Source organism: Carcharhinus amblyrhynchos, chromosome 6, assembly GCF_965287045.1.
Source record: "Carcharhinus amblyrhynchos chromosome 6, sCarAmb.v2.hapA, whole genome shotgun sequence".
Classification (NCBI taxonomy): Eukaryota; Metazoa; Chordata; class Chondrichthyes; order Carcharhiniformes; family Carcharhinidae; genus Carcharhinus; species Carcharhinus amblyrhynchos.
In genome coordinates this window covers 106,970,715-106,991,787 of record NC_137329.1, presented here as the reverse complement: position 1 = coordinate 106,991,787, position 21,073 = coordinate 106,970,715, and the positions used below count along the sequence as shown (strand labels likewise).

At 41.4% G+C, this 21,073-nt stretch overlaps 1 protein-coding gene across 2 annotated transcripts in view; it reads left to right on the top strand.

Annotated features, from left to right (window-relative positions):
* Window positions 1-3,246: 3,246 nt before the first annotated feature.
* The window catches only part of msrb3 (methionine sulfoxide reductase B3), a 98,699-nt gene continuing 80,872 nt past the window's right edge, over window positions 3,247-21,073 (top strand). The window contains exon 1 of one of the 2 annotated variants that reach the window (XM_080191729.1): window positions 3,247-3,442. In XM_080191729.1, coding sequence (XP_080047855.1) covers window positions 3,262-3,442 — 181 coding nt within the window. In that variant the 5' untranslated portion in view covers window positions 3,247-3,261. The remainder of the gene's footprint in view (window positions 3,443-21,073) is intronic. The other variant, XM_080191730.1, reaches the window with a different exon arrangement.

Below are 21,073 nucleotides of genomic sequence, written 5' to 3'. Positions count from 1 at the left end.
AATCATTAGAGGAAATCAGTATGCATGTCTTTCCGACATTGATTTGCGTGTCCCTTATGTTGCTGCAAATCTTCTAATGCTGAAGGAGCCAGGGCAGCCATGAAAACCTGGATGTAGTGCAATGGAAGCCTGGGAGTGGAGATAAGAAGTAGCTTTCAAATTCTCTCTGGGATTAATCATTTTTTAGGTTCTATATGGAAGCAAGGCAGAAGGAAATCTAGCATTAAAAGTACAGAATCATCCTGGAATAGTTGCAAAGCAATGTGTTGTATAGATTCCTAAATTGGTGCTGTTATATTCCTCCTTTATCTAGTGACCAATTCGATCTTCCACCCTGGCCAATGTCTCAAGTTGAACTAGATTATTCACAACTTCATTGCCCTATTTCACCCCTGCTTGAGCTTCTGACCCCCATATCCTCTTTACTCCACCTCGATAATGTCACTTGTCTCCAGCACTAATGTTCTGCTGAAACACTTATCCATGTCTGTGTTGCATGTAGACTTGATAATTCCAACCACTCCTGTTTGGCTTCCTATCTTCCACCCTGTGTACATAAAGACGTGAAATAGGAGCAGGAGTAGGCCATTTGGCTCCTCAAGCCTGGTAACATCAGTCAATAAGATCATGGCTGCTCTAACTGGGACCTTAACTTCACTTTCCTGTCCTCATAACCTTAATAAGTAGCCTCACAACATCAAGTTAAAGTCCAACATGTTTATTTGGTAGCACAAGATTTCGGAGCGCTGCCCCTACGCCAGCAACTCCACACCATGCTCTCTGGTAGATTAAAATCTGATTAACCCAGTCACAAATATGTTTAATGACCCAGCCTTCGCTGCTCTCTGGAGCAAGAGAACTCCAAATGTTGACAGCCCTCTAAGAGAAGATATTTCTCCTTTTCTCTATATTGAATGGGAGACTATCTCCCCACCCCAACCACCCTCCCAACCACATTTTTAAACAATGTCCCCTGAGTACTAGATTCCCTCACATAGGAAAATATCCTCTTCCATCTATTCTGCCAAGCCCCCTTAGAATATTTTATGTTTCAATCAGATCACCTTTCAATTTTCCGAAATCCAATAAGCACAGACCCAATTTGCTCAAACTTTCCTCACAAGAAAATCCTTTGATCCTAGGACACAGCTTAGTGAATCTTCTTTAAACTGCCTCAAATGCAAGTATGTCCCTCCTTAAGATGATCAAAACTGCACACAATACTCTAGGTTTGGTCTCACCAATGCCCTGCACAGCTGTAGCAAGACTTCCTTACTTTTATACTCCATTTCCTTTGCAATAAATGCCAACATTCCATCAGGTGGCATGGCAGCATAGTGGTTAGCACTGCTGCCTTGCAGCGCCAGGGATTCAGGTTCGATCACTGGCTTGAGTCACTGTCTGCGCGAATTCTGCACATTTTCCCCATGTCTGCATGGGTTTCTTCCAGCTGCTCTGGTTCCCTCTCACAGTCCAAAAGATGTGCTAGTTAGGTGCATTGGCTGTGCTAAATTCTCCCTCAGTGTATCCGAACAGACTCCGGAGCGTAGCAACGTGGGGATTTTCACAGTAACTTCATTGCAGTGTTAGGGTAAGCCTACTTGTGACAATAAGTAATTTTTTAATTACCAGCATGCTGACTCTTTGTGATATGTGTGCACATGGACATGCAGGTTTGTAGTGAAGCAGCCGTAGACTCTCTGCATTTAAATAATACGCTGACTTTCTATTACTCCTGCTGAAGTTTACATCTCATATTTCCAATATTATACTACCCCTGCCAGATATTTTCCCACTCACTTAACCAATCTGTATCCTTTTGTCGACTATTTGTATCCTCCTCACAACTTGCTTTCCTACCAATCCTCTTATTGTCTGCAAATAGAGGCAGTCAGCCCCTTCATTCAAGTCATTAATCCAGATTATATATAGTTTAGACCCCAGCACTGATTTCTGCACCACTCCACTAGTTAACAGATTGCAAACGTGAAAATGACCAATTCATCCTAACTGTTTCTAGTTAGCCAGTCCCCTATCCATGTTAATATATCACCCACAACATCATATGCTCTTATTTTGCCCTGGAACCTTTTATGCTACATCTTATCAAATCCCTTTTGGAAACGTAAATACGTCTTTTTGTTTCCTTGTTTGTTACATCCTCAAATAGTACATTTGTCAAATATGATAAACATGAGTTCATCCAAAGCTCTGCTGACTCACACAAGTCCCATATACCCATCATGCATTGGCGCTGATGCATCAATTTTTCAATTCAGATTCTTATGTTTAAATCTCTCCATGGTCTTACCTTTCTCTATTCTCTACCTCCTCCTGCTCTACAATCCTCTGACAACTCTGCAATCCTCCAATTCTTGTTTCTTGTGTGTTCCTGACTTCTTTTGCCGAGCCAGCAGCTATTCTCCTTATGCACTTATGACTGTGTGACCAAATTCCCCTCCAACTTGATTTTCAAGTTCGCTGATGACACCACTGTTGTGGGTGGGATTATAAACAATGATGAGACACAGTACAGGATTGAGATAGAGAATCTGGTCAACTGGTGCAATGGCAATAATCTCTCCCTCAATGTCAACAAAATGAAGGAGATAGTCATTGACTTCAGGAAGCATAGTGGAGGACATGTCCTTGTCTACATAGAATCGTACAATGCTGAAAGAGGCCATTCGGCCCATTGAGTCTGCACAAACCACAATCCCACCCAGGCCCTGTCCCCATATCCCTAAATATTTTACCCACTAATTCCTCTAACCTATGCATCCCAGGACACTAAGGGGCAATTTGAAATGGCCAAGGCAAGTGGTTACAAAATGTTTAAATATATTTAAAATCTAACACAACCCACCAAAAACACATTGCCTGGGTATCCAATGCAACGTGTCAAACCTGAACTTTCAGATCGGGGGCTATTTCGGGAATTGAAAATGTGCCAAAAAGCAGTCTCCTTAATTTATTAGAGAGAGTACCTTGCTGGGGTTACTAAAAGCACGTGTACTATTGGAATAAGTTGATATACCAGTCATCGCAATGAGATCAAGAAGAAAAAATACATACATCAGAAAAGGTGCAGAACATTACCTTTTTAATTTTTGAAATGCATTGAAATGAATAATTGTTTACACTAGAGTCTCTTCAGCCGCGCACACATATATCGAGTATAGCCACAAATATTTTTTCTCACAACACACATCAGCAAAAACATTGGCAAATAAGAGGGCCATTAACGGTGGCCAGCGTCCAATGGTCATATTTGGAGTTGTAGGGCAGAGGAATTTCCCAGTGTGCTTCCTGGTGAATTATCTCAGCAGCAGCAGAGAGAAGCTGAGAGAGAAGAGGCCAATGAATCGGAGCGGGGACGGCCGCCTTCATCCATTTGTCATTACTCTGCTGCTTTTGACCTTGTTCGCAGGGCAGGCGCCAGGTAAGGGCCCCCGAGATAAACACTCGGAACAAATTGGTCTGTGGTGCGAGCGCTGACGGCCTCCTGGACAACATTATTAACCCAGGATTGCTCGGGGAGTTGAGAAGATAAACAGACTTTGTTTTTTAAGAAAGAGTGTGTGTGTGTGTGTGTGTAAAATGACGCTTCCTTTTTTTGGAAAACGTTTTTATTATAATAATTTTCGGAGCTGTTGTTGATTTGTTTTGTTATTTTTGCCTCAATAACCCTTTCTCTCCGCAGTTTTGAGGGGGCGGGGGGTTCTCACAGGCCTAATGCGAAAGCTACTTTGCTCCCCCATCCTGTGACTGTCACTGACATTTAGCTACTGGTGCAGAGGATGAACTGCGCAATGCACTCGATGAGATGCAGAGGGTCTTTTCTGTTGTTGTTGTTGTTATTGTTTGTTTAAAATAAAACCCACCCAAAATAAAATAAAACTGAAACTTGATCCTATTTCTCAAAAGTCGATATTAACACTGGTTTTTGCAGAGGTTACTGTACCTATCTTTAGTTCCAATTTGACATGAAAACTTCCTGAACCCCAAAACCTGTTAAGTTTTTTTAAAAATATAAGAATACCGTCGTTCCTAGCAGTTCAGTGACATAATCCTGCACCCCAATGTTGGATTATGTTCAAATGATTGTTATTGTGGGCGGCACAGTGGTTAGCACTGCCGCCTCACAGTGCCACAGACCTGGGTTCAATTCCCAAATTGGGCACTGTCTGTGTGAAGTTTGCACTTTCTCCCTGTGTCTGCATGGATTTCCTCCGGGTGCTCCAGTTTCCTCCCACACTCCAAAAATGTGTAGGTTGGGTTGATTGGCCATGCTAAATTGGCACTTAGTGTCGGGGGTCAACATGTGGAGCTTTGTCGATAGGAGCTGGGTGGGATTGTGGTCAGTGCAGACTCGATGGGCCAAATGGCCGCATTCTGCACTGTAAGGATTCTATGATTCTATTCTGAGAGTTGTTGGCAAAGATTTCCCTGCCTCCATCAAACTATAATTGTCATTAGAGTTAAAATAAACTATGCTCTCAAAAGCTGAGATCCAAAATCAGTTAAAATCTGGAATTGTCAGTAGATTGGTCAAATGCACACCCTGATCCAGCCAGTTACAAATTCATAAAACCTGCCTCAGCTTATGTATTAATATTTAAATATGTATTACCTAAGAGCAAGGCAAAAGGATGAAAGCTACTTTTCTTAGTCCAACACAAATTCAGAATTGTGAATAGTAATATAAGAGCAGACCTCTTCAGTAGTTAGCATTGCTGCCTCAGTGTGTTAGAGACCCGAGTTCAGTTTCAGGCTTGGGTGACTGTCTGTAAAGTTTGCACGTTCGTCCTGTGTCTGCGTGGGTTTCCTCTGGGTGCTCCTGTTTCCTCCCATGATCCAAAGATATGCAAGTTAGGTGGATTGGCCTTGATCAATTGCCCCAGGGGGATTAGCAGAAAAAATACATGGGGTTACAGTGATGGGGCTTGGGTGGGATTGTTGTCTGCACAGGCTCGATGGGCCAAATGGCCTCTTTCTGCACTGTAGGGAATCTGATTCACTCAGCGGCAAATAATATTGATTAAAACATATTGCTACTGTGAGAAGAAATTTCACTTTAAACATTCTCTTTTAACATCAGAGATATATTTTTTAAATGATTAACAGCCTTTTTTCCCTCCTTTCTGTTTGTACTCTCACTCGATAGCGGTATTGATAATGGGATTTGTTTTTCCACTTTCAATTTTCTCTGCCTCTTTTTTTTCAATGTCAGTGGTAGGATTTGGTTCCATGGGTAGTGATGACCTTCACTGTCTGATGCCCCACACTGCAGTTGAATAGCCTGCAGTCACTGACCGTACACTGTTCAGCTGCACAATGTGGCATCACAGCCAGCTTAGCATATCATAAGAACATAAGAACATAAGAAATAGGAGCAGGAGTAGGCCATCTGGCCCTTCGAGCCTGCCCCGCCATTCAATAAGATCATGGCTGATCTGTCGTGGCTCAGTTCCACTTTCCCGCCCTCTCCCCATAACCCTTAATCCCCTCTCTTATCAAAAACCCATCAACCCGCTTCTTAAAAATATTTAGCGAGGCAGCCTCCACCACTTCAACGGGCAGAGAATTCCAGAGATTCACCACCCTTTGAGTGAAGAAGTTCCTCCTCAACTCCGTTCTGAACTGCCCCCCCTTTATCTTGAGGCTGTGCCCCCTAGTCCTACTGTCTTTTTTGAGCGGGAAGAGTCTTTCCACCTCTATCCTATCCATCCCATTCATCATCTTATACGTCTCAATGAGATCTCCCCTCATTCTTCTAAACTCTAACGAGTACAAGCCTAGTTTATTCAGCCTCTCCTCATAGCTCAACCCCCTCAACTCCGGTATCAGCCTAGTAAACCTCCTCTGCACTCCCTCCAAGGCCAAAATATCCTTGCGCAGGTGCGGCGCCCAAAACTGCACACAGTACTCCAGCTGCGGCCTCACCAATGCCCTATACAGCTGCAGCAAGACCTCCCTACTTTTATATTCAATCCCCCTCGCTATGAAGGCCAGCATCCCATTCGCCTTCCTGACCACCTGCTGCACCTGCAGGCTGGGTTTTTGCGACTCATGCACAAGGACCCCGAGGTCCCTCTGCACCGTCGCCTGCTGCAGTTTTTCGCCACGTAAGTAATAGTCCTTCCTACCATTCTTCCTACCAAAGTGGACCACCTCACACTTGCCAACATTAAATTCCATTTGCCATTTCCTGGCCCATTCGCCCAGCCTATCTAGATCCTTCTGCAGACTCTCCACACCCTCCGCACAATTTGCCTTTCCCCAATCTTGGTGTCATCAGCAAATTTCGACAAATATCCCATGCCCTGTGTCTGTAAATATGTAAGTCCAGCAGGCTTCAATTGATAGCGATGTATAAAAGTTTTGTTGGTGACTTGTGACTTTTTACTTTTCTGCCCTAGTTTGAGCCGATTACTGTGCCCCATTTTCCACCTATGGTTATGGGCTGAATGGCCTCCTCCTGCACGGTAGAGGTTCTATGATTAGCTGGCCCAGCTCAGTCCAGAGGTTAAATGTTATATCTTCCAGGCTTAGGCGGCACGTGATGCAATATATCATCTGAGCGTCATCGCAATGCAAATATACTTGCGTTGTTAGATTCTGTAACTTTTCTTGCCAAGTTCATGCAGTGTTGTTTGTAGGCACCAACAAAAATGTTCAAAAGCTGCTCAGAAATAGGGAAAAAGAAAATTAACTGTTTTTTTAAAAAAAAATATCAATTTGCCCTTTGAAATATTTTTCACGCAGGTTCAAATAAATTTGGTGAATTTTAAAAGGTAGTTTTTACAAGGTGAGATTTCTGGTTTGGAGCCTTGCTACCCAGTTCACAGAATCGGCTTGTCCCTTGTGTTTGGGCACCATGCTGGGAGCACACGCTTGCAAAATTACCCCAATACTGTACACCTATTATATTTTGGATCAATGAGCACTGTACTGCAGGTTAGATTAAATTTCAGTGTTGTCACTAATGTATCAGTGAAATGTAATGATGAATGAGTAAAATTTTCATATTATGTACACTTTAGCTGAAAACATCCAGCAGCACAATTATAGCTTTTGTCCTTCCAAGCTTGGGTTGCACGTGGAGAGCATATCTTGAGCTCTTAAACACTTGGTTGAATTACTGCTGGTAATAGTGGAATGGACAGTTTGAGGCTATAAATTAAGAACATTGGCTCAGAGGTCTATGGGTTTCTGTGCAATTTTTCTCTCTCCCCAGAATGGACTGGCACCAACGTTCTGAGTACTATTAATGTTAACGCTGAAGTTTATGGAGGAAATGTGCAGCAAGCTAAAATGGGAGCAATGATGTTTCGCTTTTTAAAAACTAACTTTTTGATAGTTTGCTGCTGTTGCTGAATATTTGCCATCAACCATGTTTTGTCAGTTCTTGCCTTAATATCAGTTCAATCTTTCTGAAAAGCTGCTTCTGTACAGCATATTACTTTGTCCCCTTTGAATGCTAAATTATCCCGACTTTTCAAATTTCTGTACTTCATACAAAATGCCTTTCCATGCCGATTTCATGTTGAGTATTGTGAATTAGTATTTAAGACACATGTGCAGAACTATATGACACATATAAATTCATAATTTTTCCCCTTTTAAAGTATAAAGAGGGTTGCTGATGGGCATGAGTTTTTTTTCCATTTCACAACGGAGAATGGTTCTCAAACTTTTTTAGGTTGATTAACCTTTAAGTAATCACAGAGTGCTATTCCCCCCACCCCCACACACCCCCAATACTTATATTATGAGTGCATGTAAAGAGTACTTCAACAAAGCTTTTAAGAAAAGGATTTACTCACAGGAGCCAGTGAGATGGGTGTGCTTGGTTTTCATTGCAAAGTCTGTCAGTCCTTGGCAGGAGCCTGGAAAGAGCAGGAGCCCTGGGAGAGCAAACACAGAGCAGTAGAGGGCTGGAAAGCAGGAGCAGTAGAGAACGCTGGGAGCCTGTGAGAAATTAGAGCTGCTGTTCATTCGAGTACAGTTGACCACAGCCCGTGTTCTTCCTCCTTTATAATAAAATAAACACCCCCAAATATACAGGAGAATGCCAACTTGTATTTGGTATTTGTTCAGATAATTTGTTCCAAGCAGGGCTACAGAGATTGTGTGGTAGATGCATCATAGATAAACTCAAAGCTCACTTCACTAAATGTCCAAACACATTTAATTTTCAGGACCAATGTTAAAATGAAAGCACGAATCCTTTTTTTTAAGTGTCCTTTACTCCCATCCTTCTCAAGCCTGGGAGTACCAGAGCAATTCAGAGCACTATCATTGATGGGGTCAGCTAACTCAGCGCCTGTTGGGAACTTTCTTAATTTATATGGCACAGTATCAATTTGGAACATACCCACTGAACAGTCATCATACGTTTTCAGAAAAAGGGCTAATATAAATCTATAATACTGTAGTTGCTGGAAATCTGAAATAAAATCTGAAAATGCTGGAAACATGCAGTGAATGGGACAGAATCTGTGGAGAGAAAAACAGAGTTGTGAACTTTCATCAGAACTTTGAGGGATGTATGGGGTTTGAAACAAGTCCAGAGGTAAAAGGGATGGGGGAAAATTAAGAAAGGAACAAAAGGGAAGGCCCATGGTAGAAAGCAAAGTAGGTCAGGTTAAATGACAAAAATCATGATGGCCCTGTCCTTCTACCTCATCCAAATCTCCTTTTCAGGTGAAACAGTAACTTAATTGTACTTTCAAATTAGTCATCTCACAATGCAGTCCCTCAGAGCTGGCAAAACTAAATAAATATTGGCTGACTGCAGACTGACTCTATTCTCCCCAGTATGACCCTGAGTTTCCAATTGCTTGTTGTTTTAATTCTTTGCCTCACTCCTTCTCTGATCTCTCTGTCCTCAGCCTCCTATCTGCTCTAATGAAACTGAAGGCAGGCTTGAGAAGCAGCACCTCAGCTTTGATTTGGCATTTTACTCAAGAGCTCAACAATTTCAAATAGTGATCCCTATCCGCAATTTTGTGTTTCTGGACAGCAGCTGTTGGTACAGATTTCTGCTATTCCTATTTGCACCTCTCCTACTACCAACTTTTGTTTCTTATCCAATTTCCATCTGCTTTTGCATCATCATCTCTTTTGTTGTTTAATCTCTCCTGCCCGCACCCACTCCCTGCAACACCTGCCTCATCACACACCGTCCTGATTGTTCTTTCCCCAACTCCTACCCCGACTCGACGGCACTTGCTTAAACATATTACAATGCTAACTTTTTTCAGTTTTGATGAAACATTATCAATCTGAAATGTTTTTATCTCCACTGATGCTGCTTGACATGCTGAGTATTTCAAGCATTTTCTTTTGTGACCTACATGATTTCTTGTCCGTTTTCTTTGGAAGGCAGCTCTTGCGTTGTTGAGGTATAGGTTAATGGATGTTAGTTGTTTCCCAGTACATCATTTATTTAGCCACGTAGGCAGAGAAAATTTACCACCAATACAACCGTGTAGAAGATAACCATAAAGAGTTTTCAATACGTTAGTAATGATTTGCCATTTTCCTCTTTTCACTTCCTTCAGTTATATCTTTTGCTTTTTCACATGTCCCTTTACCAACTCCACTTGGCCTTGCCTCTCTTGTGGTCATTTAACCTCTCTTGTCTTCCACCCGCTCGTAGATTCCTTTTCCACGACACTGTCCTTGTTTTAAACCAGTTACAACTCTTGACCTTTTTCAGGTTTTGGGGATAGGTTAACGGGGTGAAACGTTAGCTAATGAGTACTGAGTCTTGAGTGTTGCCAACGTTTTCTGTTCTTATTAAAAATAAGAACATTTTCTGTTCTTATTTTTGTTTTTAAAAGGGAGCATATTAAATGTCCGAAAGCTCTCCTTCACAGAAGGGAAATGGTAATCTCACTTCTCCAAACAGCTATAGTGAATTGATCAATTCAAAATTTCAAGACAGAGTTTGATAGATTTTTGTTTGTTGGGCTAGGGCACTAAGGATCATGGAACCAAGATGAGTAAATTGAGATTGGCCATAATGTAACTGATTGGTGGATCAGGTTTGAGACATTGAACAGCCTCCTGATTCCTAATAAATAGAGAACTTGGTAATAGTTGAATTCTAATTGTTTGTCTTTGATGTTCAGCCAGACTGCAGCAGCCACTGGAAAGTATTCAAAATTTACTCTCACTAGTTGCCAACTTTGAACATGAAATGGGAGGACAGAATTGTGCATGCCCTTATATTGCTTGTAAACTGTTGACTACTGTTTCGTCAAAGGGTTTCTGGGAGATTTCGCCATGAACATAGTCTGAGGGTGATGTCACTTTACAAAACTATTAAATTGGCTTTGCAGTTCTTTCATCATATGATTCAGGGTAAAACATGAAATCTGTTTAAGCACGTTCTTAAAAAATGTAGTGATTGACGTCGGAGAATGCTGAAAAAATGCAATTGACGATTGATGTTTGACATTTGGATTTTATCTTCCCAATCCTTTGATAAGTACAGTGATTACATATGATAATTGTGGCAGAGCAGAGATCCTCTAAAGGAAATAAGGCATTCAAGGTTATTTGCTAGCCGAGGTCTTGTATTAAAAACATCAGTTCACCCGGTCTGAAGGCAGTCCCTGCTGATACTTAGAGCTTTGGCTTATTATGTAATTTCTTGAACAATTTTACCACAGATGTTTCACATTGGGTGGGCCAGGTTACGCCTACATATCAGCTAGAACTGTCTTGTACAGATTCTGCTGTTGATGTTTTACAACCCAGATATACGAAATAAATAAAGTTTCTAATCTTGATGATTGCAGCATTGAAGAGCTTTATCAGTGTTGCATATTTGCTAAAGCAGTACAAGTAATGGTTTCATTCAGACAAAAGTAAAATTATGGCCAATCTTATTTTTTTTACAGTATCTAAAAACATGCAATCTGTGACAGACTATTGGGAGGTGTGGGATATTATCTGCCAAAGTTCAATCTGACATGAGGTGATATATTTTAACAACAAACATTTTCAAACAGAATCTGTAGCCCAACAGAAAAGAAAATTTAATGTCTCCTCATTTCACATAGGAGCATGTACTTTTAAATATTTTAACTCTGCATCATTTTACCATAAGTTTTAATGTAAAGCACAGTTATGTGTACGGAGATGTCAGAGAAATAAGATTGGTGCAATAGAGAGATGACCCCCCTCCCACCACCACCATCACCCTGTAGGGCAGGGTTTACTGGATGAAATAATGGGGACTTGTGAGAAAGCTACAGCACTAATAATGGGTGATTTAAATCCACATAGAGGGCAGGATTTTCTGACCATGCTTGCCCCCAAACTGGAAAATTCTGCCCAAGGTCAACTGACCTTCGCATGGTCCATGTCCCATCCGCTACCATTCCCATGGCAGGTGAGAGAGGAAAATTCCACCCATAGTATCAAATTGAACTCATCACCCATGCTACCTTTGACAAAGGATGTTTTTGGAGACTGGTACTAGAATGTTTCTTAGCACAGGACAATCAGGGAGAAGGCTAAACAAGATCTAGTAATGTGCAATGAGACAACATTAGAGGGCAGTTTTTCACGCAAAGGGTAGTGGGGGTGTGGAATGCACTGCCGAGTAAGGTGGTGGAAGCAGGCACGCTAGGGTTGTTTAAGAGTCACTTAGACAGCCACATGAGCGGTCTACATATAGGGGGATATAGCAGGCCTTACTAAACATTGTAGGCTTGGGATTACGTTTTTGCCTCAGGGATGTTACAGTCTTTGCCTGTTTAATAATGAATTTTTTGTCTCCACAGGCATTTAAGTCCACCTTGTTGACCAGCAAGGGGCATGCATGCGGCAGGTTGTAGTGGGCTGCTCTTGGACGTTGCTTCGGGAGTTGCCTATTGCTTCATGTCGTTAGTGTGCTTAAACTGGACCATCTCGAGGGCAACATGACAGCTCAGAGACTATCTCTGTTGCTGTGCGGACACATGGATTTGGGCCTGTGTCTGTGGGAGTTTGCACGTTCTCCCCGTGGTTGCGTGGGTTTCCTCCGGGTGCTCCAGTTTCCTCCCACATCCCAAAGATGTGCTTTTAGGCTGATTGATTGGGTAACAAATTGTCCCTATATTGGACCTCCCTGATCCTCGCACATTAGGCGTAGACTAAAATCATGAATAGGTCACTGAGACAATGGGACGGCGGCGCGGGCTCGTTGGGCCGAAGGGCCTGTTTCCCGTGCTGTGTTGTTCTTTGTTCTTCTTTGTTCTTATTATTAATAATCTCATAGTTAACGTGCCCCTGGGTGGCAGTGATTATAATATGATGGAATCTCACAGTCAGTTTGTGGGAGAGAGGGGTGGAGCTAAGACTAGTATTTTAAACTTAAATGAAGGCAGTTATGAAGACAGAATGAACTGGGAAATTAGGTGAAGGGATAGGTCAGTATTGAGGTAGTGCCAGATATTTCCAAAAGATACACTCTAGTGAGGAAAAAAGACTCTAAGGAAAGACTGCACTATCTGTGGCTCACGCAGAAAGTAAAAGACAACATTAGATTGAAAGAAAAAATGTATAGTTCCACAAAGATGAGAGAAGATTAAATAAAATTTAAAGAACGACAAAGAATGATTAAAAGAATAATAAGGATGAGGAAATGAGGGTACAAGAGAAAACTAGCTGGAAATATAAAAGCATACATTAAGAGCTTCTGCAGGCATTTGAAAAGGAAATGTGAAGGTTGATTCTCTGGGGAATTAATAGTGGAAAATAAAATGACAGATGATTTGAACAAATATTTTGCATCTGTCTTCGCTGTAGAGGAAACAAGTAACATCCCAGAAATAATTGTGAATCAGGAGGCAGAAGAGCGAGAGGAACTTAAAATAATTACAACCACCAGGGAAAGGGTACTGAGAAATTTATGAGAACTAAAGGCTGACAAGTTCCCAGGTCCTAATAAACTTCATTCCTGAATCATAAAAAAAGTGGCTGCTGAGATCGTAGATGCACTGGTTTTAATTTTCCAAATTTCCATAGATTCTGGGACGGTCCCATCAGATTGGAAAATAGTGGATGTGACTCCTCTATTTAAGAAAGAAGGGAGACGGCCAACAGGAAGCTACAGGCCAGTTAGCTTAACGTCTGTAATAGGGAAATTAATGGAATCTATTGTTAAAGCTGACATGGTGGGTCATTTGTCTGTAATCAGACAGAGTCAGTATGGTTTTGTGAAAGATACATCATGTTTGATTAATTTATTGGGCTTCCTTTAGGAAGTAACAAGTAATGAGGAAAAAGGGGAACCTGTGGATGTGCTGTTCTTAGATTTCCTGAAAGCAATTTACAAGGTGTCACATCAAAGGTTACTACACAATGGAAGAGCTCATGGTGTAGGGGGTAACATAGTACCATGAAAAGCAGATTGGTTAGCTAACAGGAATCAGAGAGTAACATCACTTTCCGGTCAGCAAGATGTAACAAGTGGAGTGCAACAGGGATCAGTGCTGGGGCCTCAACTATTTACACCTTATATTAATGACTGAATGTATGTTGTTAAATTTGATGATGGTACAACGATAGATAGGAAAGTAAGTTGTGAAGAGGACATAAGGCAAGCTTGGCTGTGGGCCAGGTTGTGACCCCAGGACCCCTGAGCTCGCCTGCCAAACTGTAGAACATTCAACACTTACATCCAAAAATTACTGTAAAGCCTCTCATCCACTCAGTATGGTTTCTCACTGCATTTGCTCCTGCTATGCATCAGAAACAATGTAGAGAGAAACCAGCTTGTGATTGAATTAGCAGGAAGGAATGAAAAGATAAGTTTTTTTTAAAGTCAAGCCTGTGTCAGTGTGTGTGTACTATAATGGGGGGAGGGGGTGTGATATAGTGTGTGTGTGTGTGTATCTGTACCGGGGAAGCATGTGTGGATGCAGGGAGAATGTGTGGGTGCTTGGTCCCACGCTTGATCTTACCCAAAAGGCCATGAAGCAACCTGGAAGGTCAACCTGCCTGATCATGAGCAGGTTCAATGGGCTGAATGGCCGCCTTCTGCTCCTATATGACAACAGTGGCTACACTTCTAAACTACTTCATCATAAAGCACTTGGTAATGGTCTGATGTGATGAAAGATGCTATATAAATAAACATTTTTTTTGCTTTGAACATGTTTAAAGTGTTTCTTTGTGTCCCTTTGTGACACCAGCATAAGTTTACAGAAGGTATGTTTCATTTTGTTAACCTTTCTTGTGATGCTGTGTTTTAAGTAAAGGTTACTTTGATAAGGAATCGATGTCTTCATATATCCAATCCTAATGCACTCCGTTAGAGTCCACATCATTTGGAATTAATGATGTAAATATTGAATCAATTGTGTCTTCTGCTAAAGAAAACATGTTACAGCTGTGAGTTTGTTGCTTAAACAGTCATAAGGAAATAAGTCTAGACTGCAAGTGTATGGAGAAATCCAGGTAAAATTTACCTCATTCTGCCCATATTTAAATTATAATGATGGAACTCCATTTAAAAAGTACAGTATTTGTTACTTGTAGTGCTAAGATATTACTGACCACACAAATTTTTAAATGATGTCCTATTCTCTACAGCTTAGTAACCTTCCTATTTCAGGTGCCTACTCAAAAATGGGAGGGAACTGTGCACGGATCCCACTGAGAAAATGCTTAAATTAGGAACTAAACATAGCATTTTTTACATTGGCTCAGAAGCCCCCTTTTTATGTGAATGTGAACATCTAGTTACCTACATCTTAAAAAATGACTATGCTTATGCACATGAAGCTACATCAGAGCTTGACAACTTGAAACTAAACATACTTTGAGGCACTGAGCTATTTTGTCCACAGCATCGTAACAGGAAGTTAATGTGGCCTTTAGGGTCAAAGGGGAAGGAATGTTAAGTGTGTTATGAATAGAGTAGAACACCTGGCTCGATTCATTACACCCTTTACATTATTTTACCTTCATCCTCTAGGGGCCATTCTGATTTCCTGTGTTGGGTGTTATGATTAAGAGAAACTACTGTAGATGTTGTCAGCGAGGAGACCAAAAGTCAGTCTAAAAGCATTGATTGTTTCCTCTGTGTAGGTATTTAGGTAAGCACAGGTCATTTGTGTTTACCCCAGTCCAATGCCGGCATCTCCACGTCACAGATATTTTAGGTTCAGATTTCCGCTAAGGCGGAGAGGCTTTCCGTCGTAGCAGCATTCCGGAAAATGGCCAGAACTAAGTCCAATCCGTGAACACGGCATTTCCTGTGTTCGTGATGGTGGGACTGGGGTCAGGCCAAGGTTCGTACTTCAGCAGTTACAGAGGAAGCTGGCTGTTAAAATCACCGACGGCCTCCACTGAAGTGTGGAGTGTGTCGATATATAGATTAGGTAAGAGCTGGTCTGTGCTTGATGAATTAATTTGGATAGCCAGGGTACCACTTTGGAGAGGTCAGATATCCCTTTGAACGTGGTCCTGGGACATCTTTGGGAAGGATTTGGCACACTTTGAAATTGTAAAAATTGTAAAAAGTGTACAAGTTTATTGGGACTATTGAGGCTGTCAAAGGACACTAGCTGAGTTAAAATGGAGGGGATAAGGGCAAAGTGTGGTGGATGGACCATGGGTTGACGTAAGTTGGCACTAAGTTAGCATAGGAGCTATAAAGGGCCATGGGATTTTGGGGGCTACAAGGAGTATGGGGTTGGTGGTTTGGATAGGGGAGCATTTGTTGGCACACAGGATATAAGGGACAATGGGGGTTGGTGGGGACATGAGGTGGCATAGGATGGTATGGATGGCACATGGGCTGTGTGTGTGGGAGGAGGAGGGAGGTGAGGCATGGAGGGGCATTTTTTTGTTTTAGTCTTCTAAATAACTGAGACAAAGTGCTGGAATCTTGAGGCAGGCCTCTGTCCAGTCTGCCCTCTGCCCCCAGCTGCCTCGATCCGGTCCAAGCCTCCATTCCTGAATGAGAATCCTAACTGTAAGTGGCCTTTGTAAAGACCAGATGTGGTGAGCTGGGAATTCTCCCATGTTTGCGCACCCAATCCAGGCACAAAATTCTGGACTGCATTTAAGTGTGCTGCCTAAACCTATTAAATTCTTTAAGTTGAAAAGTAGACAGCAGGCTTTTGATTTTTTTTAAACTGACTGTAAGCTAAATAAAATTGACATCAATAGTTTAATGTATCTGTTCTTGTAAAAGAGAGATGTCTAGAGATCAATGAGATAGTTTTGAACTTTAATTTGTCATCTTTTCAGCATTGCCTGAGTACCACCAAAGGTTAAATTTACATTATGTCTGATGGATTTCTAGAATCACCAGATTCCAGGTGTAATTCAATAAAGATGCAACCAAATTTTATACATCCTGCAGATTCCAGTTGCACCTGCCAGCATTCAAACTGGTATAGCATGTAAAAACTGGTCCTTTTTAAGTTCTAATGGAATTTGTTACCCTACATGTTGGATCACCTAATTGTGAGACACTTAATTCCTGTGAAGCAAGATCACAAGATGGATTTCATGCAACGTTAGTTTTCTTAATAAGTTGGTCATCAAGCAACTTTTCAGTTTCTGTACTGAATTGCATAGAACCTCCTACGATTGCAAGATGGAGGGAATAAGGTAGTTTTGTGTTATAGAGATTAAGAAATGTATATCCTGATGTTCGAAGTGGGAGAAATTTCAATCTTATGAATGTATTTCCATTTTCACTAGACTCCTTGAAGCTTCTCTCTTTTCCCCTCATGACAGATGTAGTAAGACATATCTGCACATTTCTATTGTGGTCATTAAAACAAGGAACTGTACTTGGAGGTTTTTAATGGAGGAAAACAAAATTTGGTCTTGGAACATGTCCTGTCACTTGCTCAGAAGTATAACATGTTGTGGATTCTCTTCCCATCCCTCCTTCCAACAAGTTAAAAGCTTTAGAAAATTATCCCCTATGTTAATAACTACTCTCTTTTATTTTAATTGCATGACTCATTTGTTCACTTATAACCCCATCCCTTGCTGGATATGACGGGATAATATATCCACCTTTCTGCTTTTGTGCCCGTTATTCACAATTAGCGGAGGCGGTGGCATAGTGGTATTGTCACTGCTCTAGTAAACCAGAGACCCAGGGCAATGTTGTGGGGACCCAGGTTCAAATCCCACCACAGTGAATGGTACATTTGCATTCAATAAAAATCTGGAATTAAAAGTCTAATGATGACCACAAAAAACATTGTTAATTGTCATAAAAATGCATTTGGTTTACTAATGTCCTTCAGGGAAGGAAATCGGTCATCCTTACCTGGTCTGGCCTACGTGTGACTCCGGAGCCACAGCAATGTGGTTGATTCTTAACTGCCCTCAAGGATGGGTGATAAATGCTGGCCAGCCAGTGATGGCCACATCCTAGGAATGAATAATTTTAAAAAATTAGCCAAATGCTGTGTTCTCCACTATTTTAATTCAGAACCATATCCCAATTGCATTTCATTATTCATGCATGGGTGCCTGTGATTAAATGGTTATAAATCTGATGATCCAAACAGGGGAAAAGCCATGCTAACCACTAACAAACCAACAGTTTTGTTTGGAATTTTGTAATGGTGAGATGCATTAATGTTTCACGGTTAATGTGGTATCAATGGCATAAACCATGTGTCTGGTAATTGAAAGGGAGAGGATGTGTCTTTTTGTAAATTTTCAAAGATCTTAATGTTATTGATGTAGATTTTATTGATTAAAAGTTTGTATACAAAAAGAAATCCATCATTGGCTGTGCCTTCAGTGTTCTAGGACCTAAGTTTGGGAATTTCCTTTGAAAACCTCTTTGGTTCTGTATCTCTCTTCTTTATTTAAAACTACTTGCAATTTCCCTTTATGACAATTTTAGCTCCCATGCAACACTTTCCTGCAGATACTGTGGCCAGAATTGACATTCCATAATAGTGGTCAGGAGCTGAACTGGAAGTCCTGGCCCCAATTCTAACAGTTTGCATTTTTGCTGGTAGAGGAAAGGGAGAGGGGCATGACACACGTGAAACCCAAATTCAGCAAGGCCGTTCAATGCTGAACTCAAACAGACGCAAGTTTGATCTGCAGGTCTACAGCATTACAGTCTTTTAGAGTAAACAAAAATGGTCTTAAAGGGTGGAGAAAGGCTGTAAAACTATCAAGCTGGGGTTATTTAAATCCTTAGTCCTTTAAAATGTAAAGCAAATAAACTGCCTATTTCGGTGAGTGGTTAAAAAAAATCTGATCTAGCAGTTATAATAGCTGTTTGTTCTACAATCATTCCATTACTAATACCCAGCTGTTTTCCGCAACCTATAATTATCCCAGCAGGGGTGCCTAAAGTCCCAGTTTGAATGCTCAAGTAGGTTGCTAAATGATTAGTTGTCTTTGGTATGGAGTTATGAATTCAAGTTATTTTGAAGGAATTAAGCAATTGAGGGGATTTAAAAGCTTTGGATTGGTTTCCATGAATGGGAGTGTGTTTAATGTAGTGAAGGCTACAATAGGTATTTCGTATTTTATTTTATTTTGTCTCAGTGTGACTTCTGAGATTTGCCCTTGGTGGAATACTCGGTGAGTTGGCATGGAGGGTATCAGGGCAAAGGGTGGTGGGTGGGTTGCCATGAGTTGGCATTGAGGACTATAAGGGGACATAGGGGTGGGTGGGGTATGAATTGGCCTGGGTGTTATGAGGGCCATGGGAATAGGTGATGGAACATGTTTTGGCGTGGAAATTATGATGTACCATTGGTATGGGTGTCAGCCTGCGTTGGCAAAAATGGGGAAGGGGGTGTGAGAGGTGAGGGCTAGAGGACCTAAAATAGGACAAAAGCCCAGAGAATTGAGATAGGCCTTTTAAATTGCCTAGCTTACCATTCAGCTATCCCTGTGGATGTCTCCACTCTGCGTCTGTGTTGGTGGAGCCAACTCCATTCTGCACCCGCCCATCCCCAGAATTAAGATTCCGCCATTTACGGCTGTTTTTCCTGCAGCAGATGCAATGAATCAAGAAATTTCCACTCGAATGACCCACCTCAGGAGTGAAAATTCAGGTCTATATAAATACAAGTTTTAAAATCTGAGAAAAAAAATTTCCACCTGGATCTGTAAATGAATTGGCTTTGACTTGATCTTGAAGAGTTCAAATAACTTATTGTGTGAGAGATCTTTTTAAATCAACAACCTACTTTACACATGTAAACGTATGACACTGAGCCTCAGAAATGGATATGAAGTCAGGTACTCAAAGCTTGGTCAAAGAGTCTGGTTTTAAGAAATGCCATAAGGAGATAAGGAGCAGGTACCTGCAGGGAATTTCAAAGCTTGAACACATGGCTACTGGTGGCAAAGTAATTAAAATTGGGACGCACAAGCCGTCAGAATTAGAGGAGCATAGACATCTTGGAAGATTGTAGAGCTGGAAGAGATTGCAGAAATGGGGAAGGGTGAGGCCATGGAGGGATTTGAAAACACGGATGAGAATGTTAAAATCAAGACGTTACGTGACTGGAAGTCAATGTAGGTTAGTGAGCACAGGGTGATAGGTGCATTCTAGCTATGACTGTAACATCACATCCTGCACCCTCTCCTACGGTATGCTTTGTCTGTATAGCGTGCTAGAAACAATACTTTTCACTGTATATTAATACATGTGATAATAATAAATCGGATTGGAAGCTGATCTTACTGCATATTAAGACACAGGCAGCAGGTAGGTAAACTTGAATGGCCTCAAGTTTACAGAGAGTCAGACGTGGGACAGCCAGATGTACGTTGGAATAGTCCGATCTAGAGGAAACAAAGGTATGAATGAGAGTTTCAGGAGCTGTCAAGCTGAGACAGATAAACTGGCATGATGTTATGAAGGTGGAAATAGGCATGAACGTAAGATTGGAAGTAGTCTATTTGTTTCTGAGCCCATTACTTCACGTTTCCATATAAAAATTAATTATACAATTAAACATATTTTTAATGTGACTACAACATTGATTGCATAATCTTCGATGCTGGGCTGAGAGAGTGCTACATTGAAAAAGGATTGGAAACTAGAAGTAAGAAGTGAATGGCAAGGTTTGGTTCTTTTGTCAACAGGGTGAGCAGGTCTTCAAAATAAACCTTCCTTAATTATACATTGTTGGACACAACGGTGTTATAGTTATAAGAAAGAGATGACACTGAATTTCAATTCACTGCTATTTAAAGGTCTGATTAATTGAAAGTTGCAAGCAATTTGGGAAGCAGTCTAGAGATAATGGGTGGAATTTTCCCATCCTGCCCACCATGGGAGTCGTAATGGGATAATTTAAAGGCCTAATGAACTCCAAAGGGAATTTCCAGCCTTGGCTCGGCCAGAAATTCCTGCCCAATTATTTTTTTTAACCTGCGAGCAGGTTTTGTACAGGTCAGAGAACCCCTAAAGAATCTGTTTCCTGAGTGTCCTGCAGAATTTAATTGCAGATCTCGTAGGTTTCCGGCCTTGCTAATAGGTTGCTTCACGGTCAAGATTCTGGATACAGTCGGTGGGGAAAATTGAGGGCATGATGGTGGTCCAAGAGGTCTCTGACGATTGGGGTGAATTGCATTGGTGGTTGGGGTGCCCGGTGGTGGTTGAGGACATGGGTGGAATAGACAGTGTATGAGAGGGAGGGGACTGCAAGCCTATTGGGTGGCCCACAGCGATGCTGTAAAGGCACTTGGCTCATCCCCATTAATATTCTGTATTTTCTGAGGCCAAGAATCATACCTGTCTGTAGAATGACCATTAAAATGAAGCCTCATCATAATAGTTAAATGAGCAATTTCCTTCTTGTGAGTTGATTGGTCGCATGCACATCAGCTTGCCTCTGTTATACGTGGAACTGATGTAGACATGGCGGCGTTGGACTGGGGTAAGCACAATAAGAAGTCTCACAACAGGTTAAAGTCTAACGGGTTTATTTGGTTGCAAACGCCACCAGCTTTCAGGGACAGGTGTGGTTCTCTGTTCCAGATTTCCTTTTACATTTCAAATGCTGAAACAATTCTGATCCTCCCATTTTTGGGAGTCTAAATTCAGAAC